Consider the following 16,065-nt stretch of genomic DNA (forward strand, 5'->3'; position numbering starts at 1 on the left):
CAGTCACAAGTTTTAACTTGCGTTGGAGTCAGACTGTAATCTCCATGGGAACAGAAACTTTGTGCGTCTTTGTCTTATAGATGCCTGGCAATTAGTATACCCTCAATGAATGTTCATAATTTTTGAACATTGTATATAATCATTGGAATTCTTCACTATTTAGCACTCTCATAGGATACCATTTAGTGATTCTCAACCCTGACTGCATCTTAGAAACAAATGTGAAGCTTTCAAGCAATACTAGTTCCTCAGCTCCCAACTAGACCAATTAAATCAGCAACTCTGCCAAGGCGGCCCAGATATCAGTATTTTAAAATGAGAACTCCAGGTGATTCTATGTGCAGCCAGGATTAAGCGCCCCCAGGCTAGGTTATCTGTCCCTCTTCACTCTACTAGCTTCCTGCTCCTTAATGAGTAGTGCTACCCAGGGAAACGGCACTCCTATAGCACGCTGGGGAATTGGTCCCATTTCCATGGAAGCATTTGTCATATCTACCGCACAAATACATGTATCTGTGAGTGATTCGGCTCTCAGAAACATATCCTTTAAATATGCTTCCACAAGTGTATAATGCCGTATTTACAAGGGTAATAACTGTAGCACATTTTATAATACCAAAAGAGCAGGGGCGCCTCGGTGGCTCAGTCCGTTAAGGATCTGACTCTTGATTTCAGCTCAGGTCGTGATCTCACTCACGGTTTGTGAGATCAAGCCCTGCTTTGGGCTCCACACTGATGGCTCAGAACCTGCTTGGGATTCTCTCTCTCGGCCCCTCCCCTGCTCATGCTGTCTCTTTCTCAAAATCAATAAATAAAACTTAAAAAAAAATAAAAAAAAATAATACCAAAAGGGCAGAACAATCTAAATATCCATTAACTCAGGATTGGTTAAATAAAATATAGTTTAACTATACAATGGAATATTATGGGAGTTGGTTTATTTATACATTGGAAATTGTACCAAAAAAAGGAAGATTTTTTCTTTTGCTAAATATGTATAGAATGCTACTATTGTATTGCATTGTGGTCAGAACACTTAATACAACATCTACCCTCTGAACAATTAAAAAAAAATTTTTTTTTAATGTTTATTTACCTTTGAGACAGAGCCAGCAGGGGAGGGGCAGAGAGAGAGGGAGACACAGAATTGGAAGCAGGCTCCAGCCTCAGAGCTGTCAGCACAGAGCCTGACACAGGGCTTGAACTCACGAGCTGCGAGACCATGACCTGAGCCAAAGTCAGCCGCCCAACCGACTGAGCCACTCAGGTGCCCCTCCACTCTTAACAAATTTTAAGTGTATCATGCACTATTGTTCACTGTAGACAAAATGATACACAGCAGATCTCTAGGACTTATTCATCTTGCATAACCGAAACTTTGTGCCTGTTGATTAGCAATTTCCCATATTCCCTTCCTAAGGGAATACCTAAGAAACTAATGGAATACCTAAGAAACTAATAAATAACAATTAATGACATTGGTTGCCCCTAAGGAGGTAAATTGGCTGGGGAATTAAGAATGGGGGGAGACTTTTCATTACCTACCTCTGTATGTTTCTAGTTTGAAATTTTTTTAAATGTATACCTATTTTTTTAAATGAAATTGGGGTGGCTGGGTGGCTCAGACAGTTAAACATCTGACTCTTGATTCTGGCTCGGGTCATGATCTCACAAGATTGTGAGTTAGAGCCCTGCCATAGACACTGCACTAATAGTCTGCTTGGGATTCTTTCTCTCCTCTCTCTCTGTCCCTTGCTCTTTCTCTCTTTCAAAAATAAATAAATAGGGGTGCCTGAGTGGCTCAGTCAGTTCAGCATCTAACTTTGGCTTGGGTCATAATCTCACAGTTTGTGAGTTCAAGCCCCATACTGGGCTCTCTGCTGTTGGCACAGAGCCTGCTTTGTGAGATCTCAAAAATAAATAAACATTAAAAAATAAACATTTTAAAATATTTTTAATTAAAAAGATTTTTAATGTTTTATTATCCATTTTTGAGAGAGAGAGAGAGAGAGAGAGAGAGAGAGAGAGAGAGAAAGACAGAGTGTGAACAGGGGAGGGGCAGAGAGAGGGGGAGACACAGAATCTGAAGCAGATTGACAGAGCCCAACGCAGGGCTCGAACCCACAAACCACCAGATCATGATGTGAGCCGGAGGCTTAACGGACTGAGCCACCCAGGAGCCTCAATAAATAAACATTTTTAAAAAATGAAATTAGGAGCACCTGGGTGGCTCAGTTGGTTGAGCATCTGACTTCGGCTCAGGTCATGACCTCACGGTTTGTGGGTTCGAGCCCCGCATCGGGCTCTGTGCTGACAGCTCAGAGCCTGGAGCCTGCTTCAGATTCTGTGTCTCCCTCTCTGCCCCTCCCCTGCTTGTGCTCTGTCTCTCTCTCTCTCAAAAATAAATAAACATTAAAAAAAATTAAAAAAATAAAAATGAAATGAAATTGTTTCTAACAAGCAAAACCAGGATGACTGTGGTCACTACGACTAAGTACTAATGCCAAATGAAACCGTAATTTCTTAAGTCCTAAAAGAAGAAATAAAAGGAGAGGTAATAGGTAATGAACTGTAAATCCTTCTAGAATAGTGACCAAGTTTTTCCCGTGACTTGTGTCCCTCAGAACATCTCCTACTGGTCACTTTTACACAGGCCATGCTCAGCCAGGGATTAAGTTGACTACCATATTCTTTTCCCTGAAAAGCTACTCTAGCATTAAAAGATTTTTTCTGAGAACTTCTATCATTTGAATTATTATTTTTTATTATTTGTTATTCAATGTACATATACTTACAGTTGCCACGATTATGTACATTCTTTTGCCTCCTTTTCCTTCATCTTCCATATCTTTATAATATTTTTAGTAATTAAAATTCAAATGCCTATGTAATACTTTTCTTTGGATGTCTTATAGTTACTCTAAATAATTCCCTAATCATTAGGCATTTGGCATTTGGCAAGAATTGGAGTGGCTGGTAGAAATTCAGTGGATTTCACAGAGTAACCCTATGCCTGCTTCCCTTGCCATGGAAATTTTAAATTGTGGGATATCCATGCGTTACATTAGGCAGCCATTAAAAATGAAGATTCGGGGCGTGTAGGAGGCTCAGTCGGTTAAGTGTCCGACTCTTGGTTTTGGGTAAGGTCATGATCTGGCGGTTTTGTGCGTTCGAGCCCTGCATCCGGCTCTGTACTGAGAGTGTAGAGCCTGCTTGGGATTCTCTCTCTCTCTCTCTCTGTCCCTCCGCCACTCACGCTGTCTCTGTCTCTCTCAAAGTAAATAAATAAACTTCAAACAAAAATGCAGATTTAACTAATAGGAAGAGATGCCCAGCCATGATGCCTTTGAAGATGTCATAATACACAATCTCATTTTTGTCTAAAGACATAATGTTTATAAACGGGTGTCTCTGTTTTCAAGTAAGTAGGAGAGTAGGAGGTTGTGTCCTGGCTCCTTGCATCTTACCTGCGCTGGCTTGAGCACTAGGGTGTTACCCGCCGCCAGACACGCGGCGCTTTTCCACGCCAGCATCATCAGTGGGTAATTCCAGGGGATGATAATGGCGCAGACCCTGCAGAGGTAGAAGGACGACGATCCTTAGTTGTCTCCAACCAACACAACTCACCCAAGTCACCCTCGGTGCTCTCCTTGTCTCACCCAAGCGGCTCCTTCTTGGTGAAGGTCAGATTGCGATTTGGACGGGCCTGGTTGATTGGAATAGTAGAACCCTAAAGAGTAAAAAAAAAAAAAAAAAAGAAAAAAAAAAGGTGATCCTCATTTCACTAATTGAAATGAGTAAGTCTAATCTCAAGGAATCCATTTTCTTAGCTGGTATGAAAAGGCAGTGTTCAATTTGTAAGAATATATGATATATAAGAAATATATTCACACCAAAAAAAAGAAACTGCTATTTCTTTCTGGAAAGAAGTAAGACACAGGAGAATAAACATAATTCTATCTATCTATCTATAAAACATAGTTCTAATTTAGTTACCTCCATTCCCAACTTCTTGGCATGGCAGAGAATATTAATTGTGTAACCAATAGCCATTCTTCCCTCTGTCGTTATATTAATAATGGTGATATGGTTCATGAGTTCAAGCCTGCATTGGGCTCCGCACTGACAGTGCAGAGCCTGCTTGGGATTCTCTCTCTCTGTCTCTCTCTCTCTCTCTCTCTCTTTCTTCTCCTACCCCAGTTGTGCCCTCTCTTTCTTTCTCAAAAATAAATAAACTTTATTTTAAAAAAATATTGGTGAGGGGCACCTAGGTGGCTCGGTTAAGGGTCTAACTTCGGCTCAGGTCATGATCTTGCGATTCATAAGTTCGAGCCCTGCATCAGGCTCTGTGCTGACAGCTCAGAGCCTGGAGCCTGCTTTGGATGTGTCTCCCCTGCCCCCCCCCCCACCCCGCCCCTACCCTGCTCACACACTGTCTCTCTCTTTTTCTCAAAAATAAATAAACATTTTAAAAAGTTTTTAAAAAATAAAATAAAATAATGGTGATAGTCACGTGCCCAGATAAAATACTGTTTTCCAGTTTCCAGGGCAGACAGGGATGGTCAATGGAAGACATAAGTACAAGGCATTGGAAGGCGAGTGTTCTTTACAGTAGGCTGACTCAGCTCTGACACAGGCTCCTTTACCCTACCCCCCACTCATTTCTTCTCCTTGCTCAGAGTGTCACTGAAATGGCTGATACCTCAATGGTTATTGTGAGACCATGAGACCGTCTTGAGGGTGCAGGTCACATGGTACCTTAGTAGCTCTGGTAGAGAGAGAGAAGGAGCCCACATGTCATATACTAGCCCTGACTACTTGCCTGGGTGTTCCTTGAAAATGAGGCAAAAGTGAAGTTCATACTTGAGTATCCGTTACATGCAGCCAGACTTAATCCCATCTAATTCACGGCAGTCGTTTTCAACTGAAGCTATTCATTTGTCTGCTGCACACAATTGTATTGCTATTACTAATTACACGTGTCCATCTCTTATCTGAAATCCTTGGGGCCGGTGTGTTTTGGGATTCAGAATTATTTGAACTATAGAGATATAACATAATGCACATACCTTATGTTATATTCTCTATGACTCCCAGTAGGGTCTGAAGTAGCCCCCCATAATCAAATAAATACATGAGTATTGAAATATTTATTTAGTGAAACATGAATCTTTCCTCTAAGTGATATAAATACAAATTATAAATAGACTCATGTTGGTTCAGGTCAGCTTTTGGCAACAAATGAGTTCGAACCACTGAAACCAATTGATTTTCAGGTTTTGAAGCTCTCTGGTTTTCATAATTGAGGCTAAAGTGTGGGCGTGAACCACCACTACTAAATACTTACATCTGTATGACTTTGTGACTAAAACTACGTTTATGCACAAACCCTAGTCTACCGCAAACTTGCTCCTAAGCCTCACTGCATAACTTGCAGGGTATGTATTATTGTGACCATGTTACAGATGAGGAAAGGAAGGCTTAGAGAGAGAAAATAACTTTAACAACATCAGCTGCTAAGTGCCAAATCTGACTCTTGGACCGGTCTCTCTGACTCTATGTTAATAATGGTCACAGCAACTTGCCCAAATAAAATACTGTTTCCCAGTCTTCTCAGCCGATAGAGAAGGCCAGTGGGAGATATAAGCACAAGGGAGGTGGGGAATGCTTTTGAAAGCTCTCTTTTATTTCTCTCCCTTGCCCACTTCCTCCTTCTTGCTGCCTGGCCAGTGCTGCAGTGGTTATCGTGAGCCTATGAGCAGTATGCATGTGGCTCTTTGTTATGAGCCTTACCTTTACCTTTCATACCCCGGGTGCTGAGGTCAAGAGCAATAGCCTGCTTCTCCTCATACATGTGCTATTTACTTTCTTATAGTAAAAAAGGAAATGAAATATTTATTGTGCCCATGTCTTAGAAAATTATTTTTCTTATACCCAGCTTACTTAGACAATGTATGTTAGCTCTCTGGCTTCTGTAGGCATTTGAGTTCTCGATCTCTCCATGACACCCTAGATGTCCAGAAGACTACCAGGTGCCCTTAGGAGATATAGTAAAGTACAAAAAACATCATGAGACTTTAGTTCAGACAATCTCGAGTTCAAATCCTAGCTCTGTGGTTTACTTACTAACGATGTGAGTGTATGCAAGTCATCTGTTGTCCTCAGGCCTCTGTTTCCTTGCCTGCAACAAGGGGTAATAGCTATCGACCCACCACAGATGACTGTTATAAGGATAAGAGAAGAAAATCTAAGAGGTGCCCATAAAACATTGTCTTTACAAACTACTAAATGCTCAGCCCTTTTCCTGTTGGAATGATCTCCATGGAGTCAAATGACATTTGTGCTCACCTGAATTTTGTCACACCAGCCAGCAAAATATCTGAATGTTTGCACAGACATTCCGATGTGAGTCTTCAGAGCCAGGGTGTAGACAGCCCCTGAATCAAGGGCTTCAATGGTTGCCAGCTCCTCCTGGTTCTCTTCCAGTAGGTCTGCAAGTCTGTATGGTCAGTGAAAGGAATTCATTCAACAAATATGGATTGAGCTCCTATTATGTATAAGGCACCATCCTAAGGGCTGAGAATTCAGAGGTGAACACACATGGACCAGGTCTTTGTCCTGATGGAGAATACGGTCCAGCAGGGAAGACATTAAACAAATCATTTCATACATAATTTGTTTCAGGAGTTACAAAAAAAAAGAAGCAGAGGGTGTGGGAAGCCTGTACCATTTGCCTCATCAGTGTATAAAAAACAGAAGAGTGACTGAGCCACAATAATCAGAGGAGATCAATGACAGAAGACAGTGGGAATGTGGCTAGTTCATGAATATGCAAGGAGATGTTAGAGAGCACAACCCATGAGAATCCATGAACACGAGGATTTCTTGTTGGTATAGAAATGCTTCCAACACTAACTGAAGAGACAAGATAGAAATATCTGGGGTGAATTACAGACACTACAACAGGTTTCTGGTAGGTGCCTAGCTTCTATGGGAAGATAAGTACAGGATTGTCTCATGAGTATAAAATAGTCAAAATTCATCCTGCGTTCCCTTCCACCATTTTCCTCCACCCTTCAATGGTTTTTGCATTGTTCCTTTTGGACTATTCTAAAGTTGGGCTCGAAATCCTCTTTCCCTCAATGTTTCTTCCAGATCCTGCTGTAAGAGATATTTTGACCAAGGTCAGCTATTTGGCCTTAGGGAAGCAGAAAAGTGAATTTATGCTTGAATCTAATTACATACTTGAATCTACATACTCGGCTACCAATTTATAATTCTTTCTAGGCCTTACTATTTTTCCTCCTCATTCCTACTCCCTATGGGTCAGGCAGATTTAAAATCTGTCACTGAAAGCAACAAAGTGCTGCGTAGTCCCCATTTGCTGTTCTATATCCCTTCTCCACACTGCTCTGTGACCTGGGACGATGACCTTTATTTATAGACCACATCACTTGGCTCCCCTGCTCCGTTACTGGGCTTGACTAATGAGAGACCAATGAACAGCACCCCCAGGAGAGAAAGCAATCGGGCATTGCATTCCCCAGCTCCCCCACAGATGGTTCAGCAGCTGCTGTGTCCCTCCCCGACAAACCACTGCAGTGTGGTCTTCTACAGCCACAGATCTTGCCACATTCCAGCAATAGCCCCTTCCTCTGTCCTAGATCTTGGAGTAGTCACAACTTTCCCTGTTGCTGTCCCTACCTGGGTACTTCATTATCCCTTGACCTTGCCTACATCTTTGTAAATCGTTTTTTATTAAACTTTTTTTCCTCTGGAACCCTGACTGCTCCAAGCACTAATACAAAAATCAGGAACTCACATCTATGTAACTTTACAGGATGTAAATAACAGAAGACATATTACATAATGGGTGTATGCTAGACTATCTTGGGGAAATTTTTAAAAACTTGGCAATGTTAACCAATACCCAGAGACAGCAGATCTGTGTTTTTAAAAAAACACACCTGTTGGGGCACCTGGTTGAGCATCCGACTTCGGCTCAGGTCACGATCTCACAGTCCGTGAGTTCGAGCCCTGCCTCGTGTTCTGTGCTGACAGCCCGGAGCCTGGAGCCTGCTTCGGATTCTGTGTTTCCCTCTCTCTCTGCCCCTCCCCCGTTCATGCTCTGTCTCTCTCTGTCTCAAAACTAAATAAACATTAAAAAAAAATTAAAAAACCCACACCTGTACATCAACCTTCCTCTTTCTCTTGCATTCATTCTTCCCCATTCACCGTTTTCAAAGGCATCTTTTGCTGCTGCTACTGCTTTATCAACATCCACCAAAGAAGCATAGGATACTTTGCATATTATCTATTTCAAGATAAGGAAAACTAGGTTATAGGTTATTTATACAGAGATATATAAATATGCTTCTCTTGAAATTAATATTATATTAATAGGAAAAATAGAGTATTACTTATAAAACCCAGAGAATTTATGATGGAAAATCAATACGTTGAGTAACAAAGTAAAGAAAAATTTAAACATGGAAATTGGAAGCCTGAAGTTTGGGACTTCTCACATCACATGACACGATTGAAAGACACATTTAGGAAGAATATATCTGCTTCTTCCAGTGCCTTGGGGAAGCTGAATTTCTTGCCATGAGCTTGCCGAGTTTGAAAGTTCTTTTCTGCATAGAGCATTATGTGAAGCTGTGCCTCTGATACGGATAGGAATAGCTATCTGTCTAAAATAATTATAAATATTCATTCCATAAAATAGATTACTATGGTCAGCAGCCAGTATCAGAACTGAATAGTTGAAAGAAATACATGGAGAACATTTATTTCTAGTAAGTGCTCAGAGGCAAAGTGATAGAATAAAGTAACTTCTTAAGACTCCCAGGTTTACAACTATTAAAATTTCATGACCAGTGGTCACTGCACACACTAAGCAATTACTCACGGATCCGTCTGTTGGGTTGATAGTATCATAGGTCTTTCCATCATCAGCATCTGTGAACTGTCCATTTATGAAACACTGATATGGCATTTTCACTGTCATTTCGTTGACCTCCTTTGAAACCTAAGATAGAAAATTATGTTAATAGAATCAGTGGATTTCTCTGCTTATCCATTTGATACCAAATAGCAATAAAGGAGTTTATTCACTAATGCAGCAGAGAGAAGTTAGGTCAGTCGAATTCCAGTTCCTAGTCTCCAGAAGAGACAAGCATATGTTAGATTTGGGCCTCATGATGCTCAGATTGGCCACTCAGCCAGGAGGTTAGCATCTCAGATTTTCTTCATACAAATGAAAAAGAAGCAAAAGACCTACAGATCACGGAAACATCACCATCTAGTGGCAACATCTATGGAGCACAGTCATTGCTTTGCTTTGAGTTCGTGAAATTGCCTTTTACATGGGTGCCATTTTAAGTTTTCTTTCCTTAAGTTCCTCCTCGTTTTTACTTTCTTTCTTACAAATGTATTACCTAAATTGTTCTCTACCATTACCTAGAGAGTGAATTTAGGTTAGTCCATTAACTACTATGAATGTGTTCTTTCAACAATAAAAAGGGAACAAGTCTCCCTGCTTCATACAGTTATTATGAGGAATAACTGAGAAAACATATGGGAAAGAACATTATTAGAATAAAATTTTATATCAATGCAAGGCATAAAAAGTAAATATAATAATTTTAAAAATAATTTCATACAGAGAAATTGATAATGCTTTAAAAAAACCAAAAAAGTATCAAGAGGGTATCTTGTCTTATCCCACAGATAAGAAATTTTTCTATAAAATATTTCCATTGTGTTTATGTAGGATATAATGAAGGAATCTTCATCTGAATTGATGTGCCTCTGCACATAGTTCACTTTCCTAAACTCATCATTCTGAAAATATGCTAATTATGTATAAATATGTATATGTATAAATACACTAATTATGTATGAATATGTATTATCTAACTTGATTCCCCCAACTATCCTATAATGTACATATTATTATTTCCCCACTTAACATATGAGGAAACCGAGACTTAGAGAAGTTAAGCAACGTGCCAAAGCTCACACAGCTGGTAAGCAATGCTACGTGGGTTCAACTTTAGGTGGGTCTAACACCAAGATTCATGTTCTTAACTAGATGATAACTAAATTGCTTTCAAATTTCCCTGAAGTTTATTAAAAACAAATAGAATGAGAAGCATGCCTGGGATCCCATCTCTCCCTTAAGAGCTCTCCAGTAACTTGAAATCCCACATCCTTAGAACCATAGTGGCTGTGAAAACCAGCAATCTATTAGCCACCAGAAGGGGAAATGACTCCCCAGAAGCTCCCCCGAGGCCTCATCCCCACAGAACTCCCCAATTGGCTCTATTCTTCGTGTTTGTCTTTATTTGGCCTGAGAGCTCGCTCTGCCCAAACTGCCCTCAGCCTTCCATAAAGGCTGAGAGACCTTATTGGTTCAAGAAATGTAAGGAAATCTACATCCGCTCATTAGCTGATGACTAAGCTAGCCAAGTAGAGACTTCAGTGGTGGCAAACGACAAAGAATATAGGTTTTATGGGATTAGTCCAAGAAAGTCACCAAACAAAGAAAAGCAACAATAACACTCCCGATGAAGGGTGGGGGTCTTATTTCCAGAGTTGCCACATTCTGTTATTTAAAATGGCTAGTTTTCAACAAAAGATTCCAAGATACATTAAGAAGCATGAAAGCATAAAGAGTGGCCAATACATCGGAAAATAACCAGTCAATAGAAACCTTCCTTGAAGAAACCTAAACATTAGACAAAGATTTTTTTCTAAGATTATTGATTTATTTTGAGAGAGACAGAGAGTGTGTCCACACTCACAGGGTAGGGGCAGAGAGAGAGAGAGAGAGAGAGAGAGAGAGAGAGAGAGATCCCAAGCAGGCTCTTTGCTATCAGCACAGAGCCTGATGCAGGACTCGATCTCATGAACTGGGAGATCATGACCTGAGCTGAGATCAAAAGTTGGACACTTAACTTACTGAGCCACCCAGGCACCCCATAGACAAAGATTTTAAATAAGCTTTTAAAAATGTATCCAAATAGAGGTTCTTGGGTGGCTCAGTTAAGCATCCAACTTTGGCTCAAGACATGATCTCATGGTTTGTGAGGTCAAGGTCCATGTCAGGCTCTGTGCTGACAGCTCAAAGCCTGGAGCCTGCTTCAGATTCTGTCTCCCTCTCTCTCTGCCCCTCCCCCACTCACACTTTGTCTCTCTTTTTCTCTCTCTCTCTCAAAAAAACATTTAAAAATTTTTAAATAAAAAAATGTTTCCAAATAAGGAAGGAAAGGAAGCTATGTCTAAAAAAATTAAAGAAAAGTAAATGAACAATGTCTCACCAAATAGAGAATATTAAGAAAGAGAGAAGAATTATAAAAAAAGAACCAGTGGCACCTGGGTGGCTCAGTCAGTTAAGCGGCCAACTCTTGATTTTGGCTCAGGTCGTGATCTCACAGTTTCATGAGTTCAAGCCCCACATGGGCCCTGCGCTGACAGTACGGAGCCTGCTTGATATTTTCCCTCTTTCTCTGTCCCTCCCCTGCTCACACTCTCTGTGTGTCTCTCAAAATAAATAAATAAACTGAAAAAAAAAGTATTATAAAAAAGGAACTAAATACAAATTCTGGAGTTGAAAAGTGTAATAACTGAAATTTTAAAAAGTTATCATAGGGGCTCAACAGTAGATTCAAGAAAGCATAACAAAGAATGAACAAACTAGACAATATGTCAATAGAGATTACCCAGTCTGAAAACAGGAAGGAAAAAGAAGGCCTGTGGGATACCATCAAATGTATCAAAGCATGCATAATGAGAGTCCCAGAAGGAGAAGAGAGGGGAAAAGAGGCAGAAAGAGTATGTGAAGAAATAATGAAAGTGTCCCAAATTTGATGAAAAACATTAAACCACCCATCCAAAAAGCTCAACAAACTCCAGGTAAGATAAACTCAAACAGATCCATTTTAGATACATCATAATACAATGGTTAAAAGCCAAAGGTAATGAGGGAATCTTGAAAGCAGCAAGAGAGAAGAATCCCATCACGTCAAATGGATCGTCGATAAAATGAACAGATGACTCGTCCTCAGAAACCATGGAGGCCAGATGGCAATAGGATGACATATTTAAAGTGCTGAAACCAAAAATTCCATATACAGCAAAACACCCTTTAAAAACAAAGGAGACACTAAGTCATTCCCAAATGAATAAACACTGAGAGAGTTCATTGCTAGCACACTGCCCTTTAAAAAGTTTACTAAAAGATACCTTTCAGGCTGCAGTGAAGGGACACTTGACAGTAACTTGAATCTACATGAAGAAATAAGCAAGCTAGATGAACATATTTGTTTCCCAATGCATATAAAAGCTATGTTTATGCTATACTGAGGTTTATTAAGCGTGCAACTACATTATGTCTAAAAAATCAATGTGTATATTTCATTAAAGATGCTTTATCAATATCCTTCAATTAAAAAAGAAATACTTTATGTTCCAACATTCTGTCTTAAACCTGAGTTGATGTATGGTGGGAACAACTGGATGTTTAAGATATTTTTGTGATTCTTTGTTTTAATCTCCACCCCCCCCCCTTTTGTATATGTGATATGAAGCAAATGAGGAAACATCGTTCTAATGGTTTAACAAGGAAGGAGAAAGAAAGACCTTAATTTTTGAGTGGAGATGTCTCTTTCTATGTGGATAAGTCGATTAAGACCGTTGTCAAAAGTTTGTGTTACTGCACCTGACTTTAGGATCCAAAAAGTTGGGGGTTTTTTTGTTTTTGTTTTTTGTGGGTTTTTTTTTTTGCCACATTGTGCCTTTCCTCCTGGAATTGTAAGCTGAACACAATAATAGTACCTGTTTACACTGTGAAGTGGGTATTATTACAGAAAACACACTGGAGGCTTTCTCACTGTTAACCAAATAATGCCTTGTGAATGTATGATCTACAGAGAAACCCCTGTAGTTTAAAGTGCTGATGCTGTCTATCGTTTTAGCAAATAAATTTTGGATGTTTTTTTCTTTCCCTCAAACACACAAATAAATGAATACTTTATTGCAAAACATTGGTAACCCCCACCTGAGCTCTCAGTGGGTCATAATCACTGATCACAGATTAACAATGATCACAGACCATAACAAATGAAAAAGTTTGAAATATTGTGAGAATTACCAGAATGTGACACAGGGACATGAAATGAGAAGATGCTGTTGGAAAGATGGTAACAATAGACTTGCTTGATGCAGAGTTGCCACAAACCTTTAATTTGTGAAAAACATAATACCTGTGAAGCACACAGTAAAGCAAAGAAGGCAATAAAATGAGGTATGCCTGCAGAAGCAAAATGGAAAAAGAATAGATAAATTAAACTTAATCAAATTAAAAACTTTTGCATGTCAAAGGACACTGTCAAAAAAGTAAAAAGAAAGCCCACAGAATAGGAGAAAATATTTACAAATCATGTATCTAATTAAGGTCTAGTACCCAAAATATACAAAAGCTCCTTACAACTCAACATTAAAAAGATATATATCCCAATTAAAAAATGGGTAAAGAATCTGAATGGACATTTTTCCCAAAGAAGAGATACAAATGACTAACAAAGACATGAAAAGAGACTCATCATTAGTCATCAGGGAAATGTAAACCAAAGCCACAATGAGATAGTATTTCTTACCCACAGCTAAAATAGAAAAGACAGACAAAGCAAATGTTGGTGAGGATATGGAGAAATCAGAACCTTTCTACATTGCTAGTGGGATTGTGAAATAGTATAGCCACTTTGGAAAACAGCTTGGATGTTCCTCAAAAAATTAAACATAGAGTTACCGCATGACTCATCAGTTGCACTCCTAGATATATACCCCAGAGAACTGAAAACATACATTCACACAAAAACTTACACATGAATTTTCATTGCAGCATGATTTATAATACTAAAAAGTGAAAACAAAATGTGCATTAACTGAGGAATGGATAAACAAAATGTGGTATATCTATACAACAATATTATCCAGCCACAAAAAGGAATGAAGTGGATAACACCTACTACAACATAGATGGACCTTGAACACATGGTGTTCAGTGAAAGAAGCCAGATGCTTAACAGGCCACAAATTGTGTGATTCCACTTATATGAAATATCTAAAGTAGGCAAATCCATGGAGACATAAAGGAGATTAATGGTATCTGGGAGCCAGGGGTGGGGGGAAGAAAGCAGAGAATCATTGTCAATGGATATAGTGTTTCTTTTTGGGGTGATAAAACTGTTCCATAATCAGAGGAGGGGGTTCAAGATGGTAGAGGAGCATGGAAGCTCTCAGCTTGTCTTGTCCCTGAAACACAGCCAGATCAGCACCAAACCATTTTGCATACCTAGGAAACTGATCTGAGGATTAACACAACAATATGCATAACTTGAGCCACAGAACTCAGCAGAAAGAGGAAAATTGATTTTTATTTTCTTTTTACTTAATTTAAAAAACTTTTTAATTTATTTTTAGTATTAAAAAATTTTTTTAATTATTTTAGAATGTTTTTTATTTCATTGTAAATTTTTTATTCTATTTCACTTTCCTTATTTCATTTATTCTATTTTATTATATACATTAAACATTTTTTTTCTTACCTTTTTTTTTTTTTCTTTCCCCTTTTTCTCTGGTATATCAAGCTTCTTTCAATAAGCAGACCAAAACACAACTAGGATCTAGCTTCCTTTATTTGATTTTTTGTTTTGTTTTTAATTTTTTAATTTTTAATTTTTTTTTTCTTCCTCTAACAAGACAAAATGAAGGAATTCACCCCAAAAGAAAGAATAGGAAGAAATGATGGCAGAGGTTTAATCAACACGGATATAAGCAAGATAACTGAACTAGAATTTAGAACTGCATAATAAGAATACTAGCTGGGGTTGAAAAAGGCATAGAATCCCTTTAGACGGAGATAAAAGAAGTAAAATCCAGTTAGGACAAAATTAAAAATGCTATAACCAAGATGCAATCTTGAATGAATGCCATGGTGGCAAGGATGGATGAAGCAGAGCAGTGAATCAGCAATACAGAAGACAAAATTATGGAGAATAATGAAGCAGAAAGAGAGGGAAACAAAGTCAAGAGAGCATGATACAAGACTTAGAGAACTCAGTGATCTATTAAAAAGGAATAATATCCAAATCATAGAAGTTCCAGAAGATGAAGAGAGAGAAAAAGGGGCAAAATGTTTATGTGAGCAAATTAAAGTGGAACATGTTCTTAATCTGGGAAAGGATACAGACATCAAAATCCAAGAGACACAGAGAACTCCCATTAGATTCAACAAAAATGACCATCAATAAGGCATATCATAGTTGAATTCACAAGACACACAGAAAGACTTATGAAAGCAGCAAGGGAAAAATGTCCTTAACCTATAAGGGAAGAAAGATCAGGTTCACAGCAGACCTATCCACAAAACTTGGCGGCCAGAAAGGAGTGGCAAGATATATTCAACATGCTGAATTGGAAAAATATGCAGCCAAGAATTCTTTATCCAGCAAGGGTATCATTCAAAATAGAAGGAGAGATAAAGAGTTTCCCAGACAAACAAAAACTAAAGGAGTTCATGACCACTACACCAGCCCTGCAGAAAATTTTAAGGGGGACTCTGAGTGGAGAAAAGATGAAACAAAACAAAAAAGACCAAAAGCAACAAAGATGAGAAAGGACCAGAGAACATCACCAGAAACACCAACTCTACAGGCAACACAATAGCACTAAATTATCTTTCAGTATTGACTCTTTCAGTCAATGGACTAAAAGCTCCAATCAAAAGACATAGGGTATCAGAATGGATAAGAAAACAAGACCCATCTATATGCTGCTTACAAGAGACCCATTTGAGACCTAAGACCCCTACAGATTGAAAGGGGATGGAGAACCATCTATCATGCTAATGGTCACCAAAAGAAAGCTGAAGTAGCCATATGTATATCAGACAAACTAGATTTTAAAATAAAAACTGTAACAAGACATGAAGAAGGGTAATATATCATAATTAAGGGGTCTATCCACCAAGAAGACCTGACAATTGTAAGCATTCATGCT

At 38.9% G+C, this 16,065-nt stretch overlaps 1 protein-coding gene across 2 annotated transcripts in view; it reads right to left on the minus strand.

Moving 5' to 3' along the window:
- Window positions 1–16,065, minus strand: part of ALDH1L2 (aldehyde dehydrogenase 1 family member L2) — a 67,314-nt gene that overhangs the window by 18,809 nt on the left and 32,440 nt on the right. For both annotated transcript variants that reach the window (XM_027070951.2, XM_053226678.1), the window contains 5 exons: window positions 8,912–9,031; window positions 8,187–8,314; window positions 6,349–6,499; window positions 3,660–3,730; window positions 3,468–3,573 (listed from right to left, as the gene is read on the minus strand). In XM_027070951.2, the coding sequence (XP_026926752.1) occupies window positions 3,468–3,573; window positions 3,660–3,730; window positions 6,349–6,499; window positions 8,187–8,314; window positions 8,912–9,031 (576 nt within the window). The remainder of the gene's footprint in view (window positions 1–3,467; window positions 3,574–3,659; window positions 3,731–6,348; window positions 6,500–8,186; window positions 8,315–8,911; window positions 9,032–16,065) is intronic.

This window comes from Acinonyx jubatus, chromosome B4 (assembly GCF_027475565.1).
Source record: "Acinonyx jubatus isolate Ajub_Pintada_27869175 chromosome B4, VMU_Ajub_asm_v1.0, whole genome shotgun sequence".
Lineage (NCBI taxonomy): Eukaryota > Metazoa > Chordata > Mammalia > Carnivora > Felidae > Acinonyx > Acinonyx jubatus.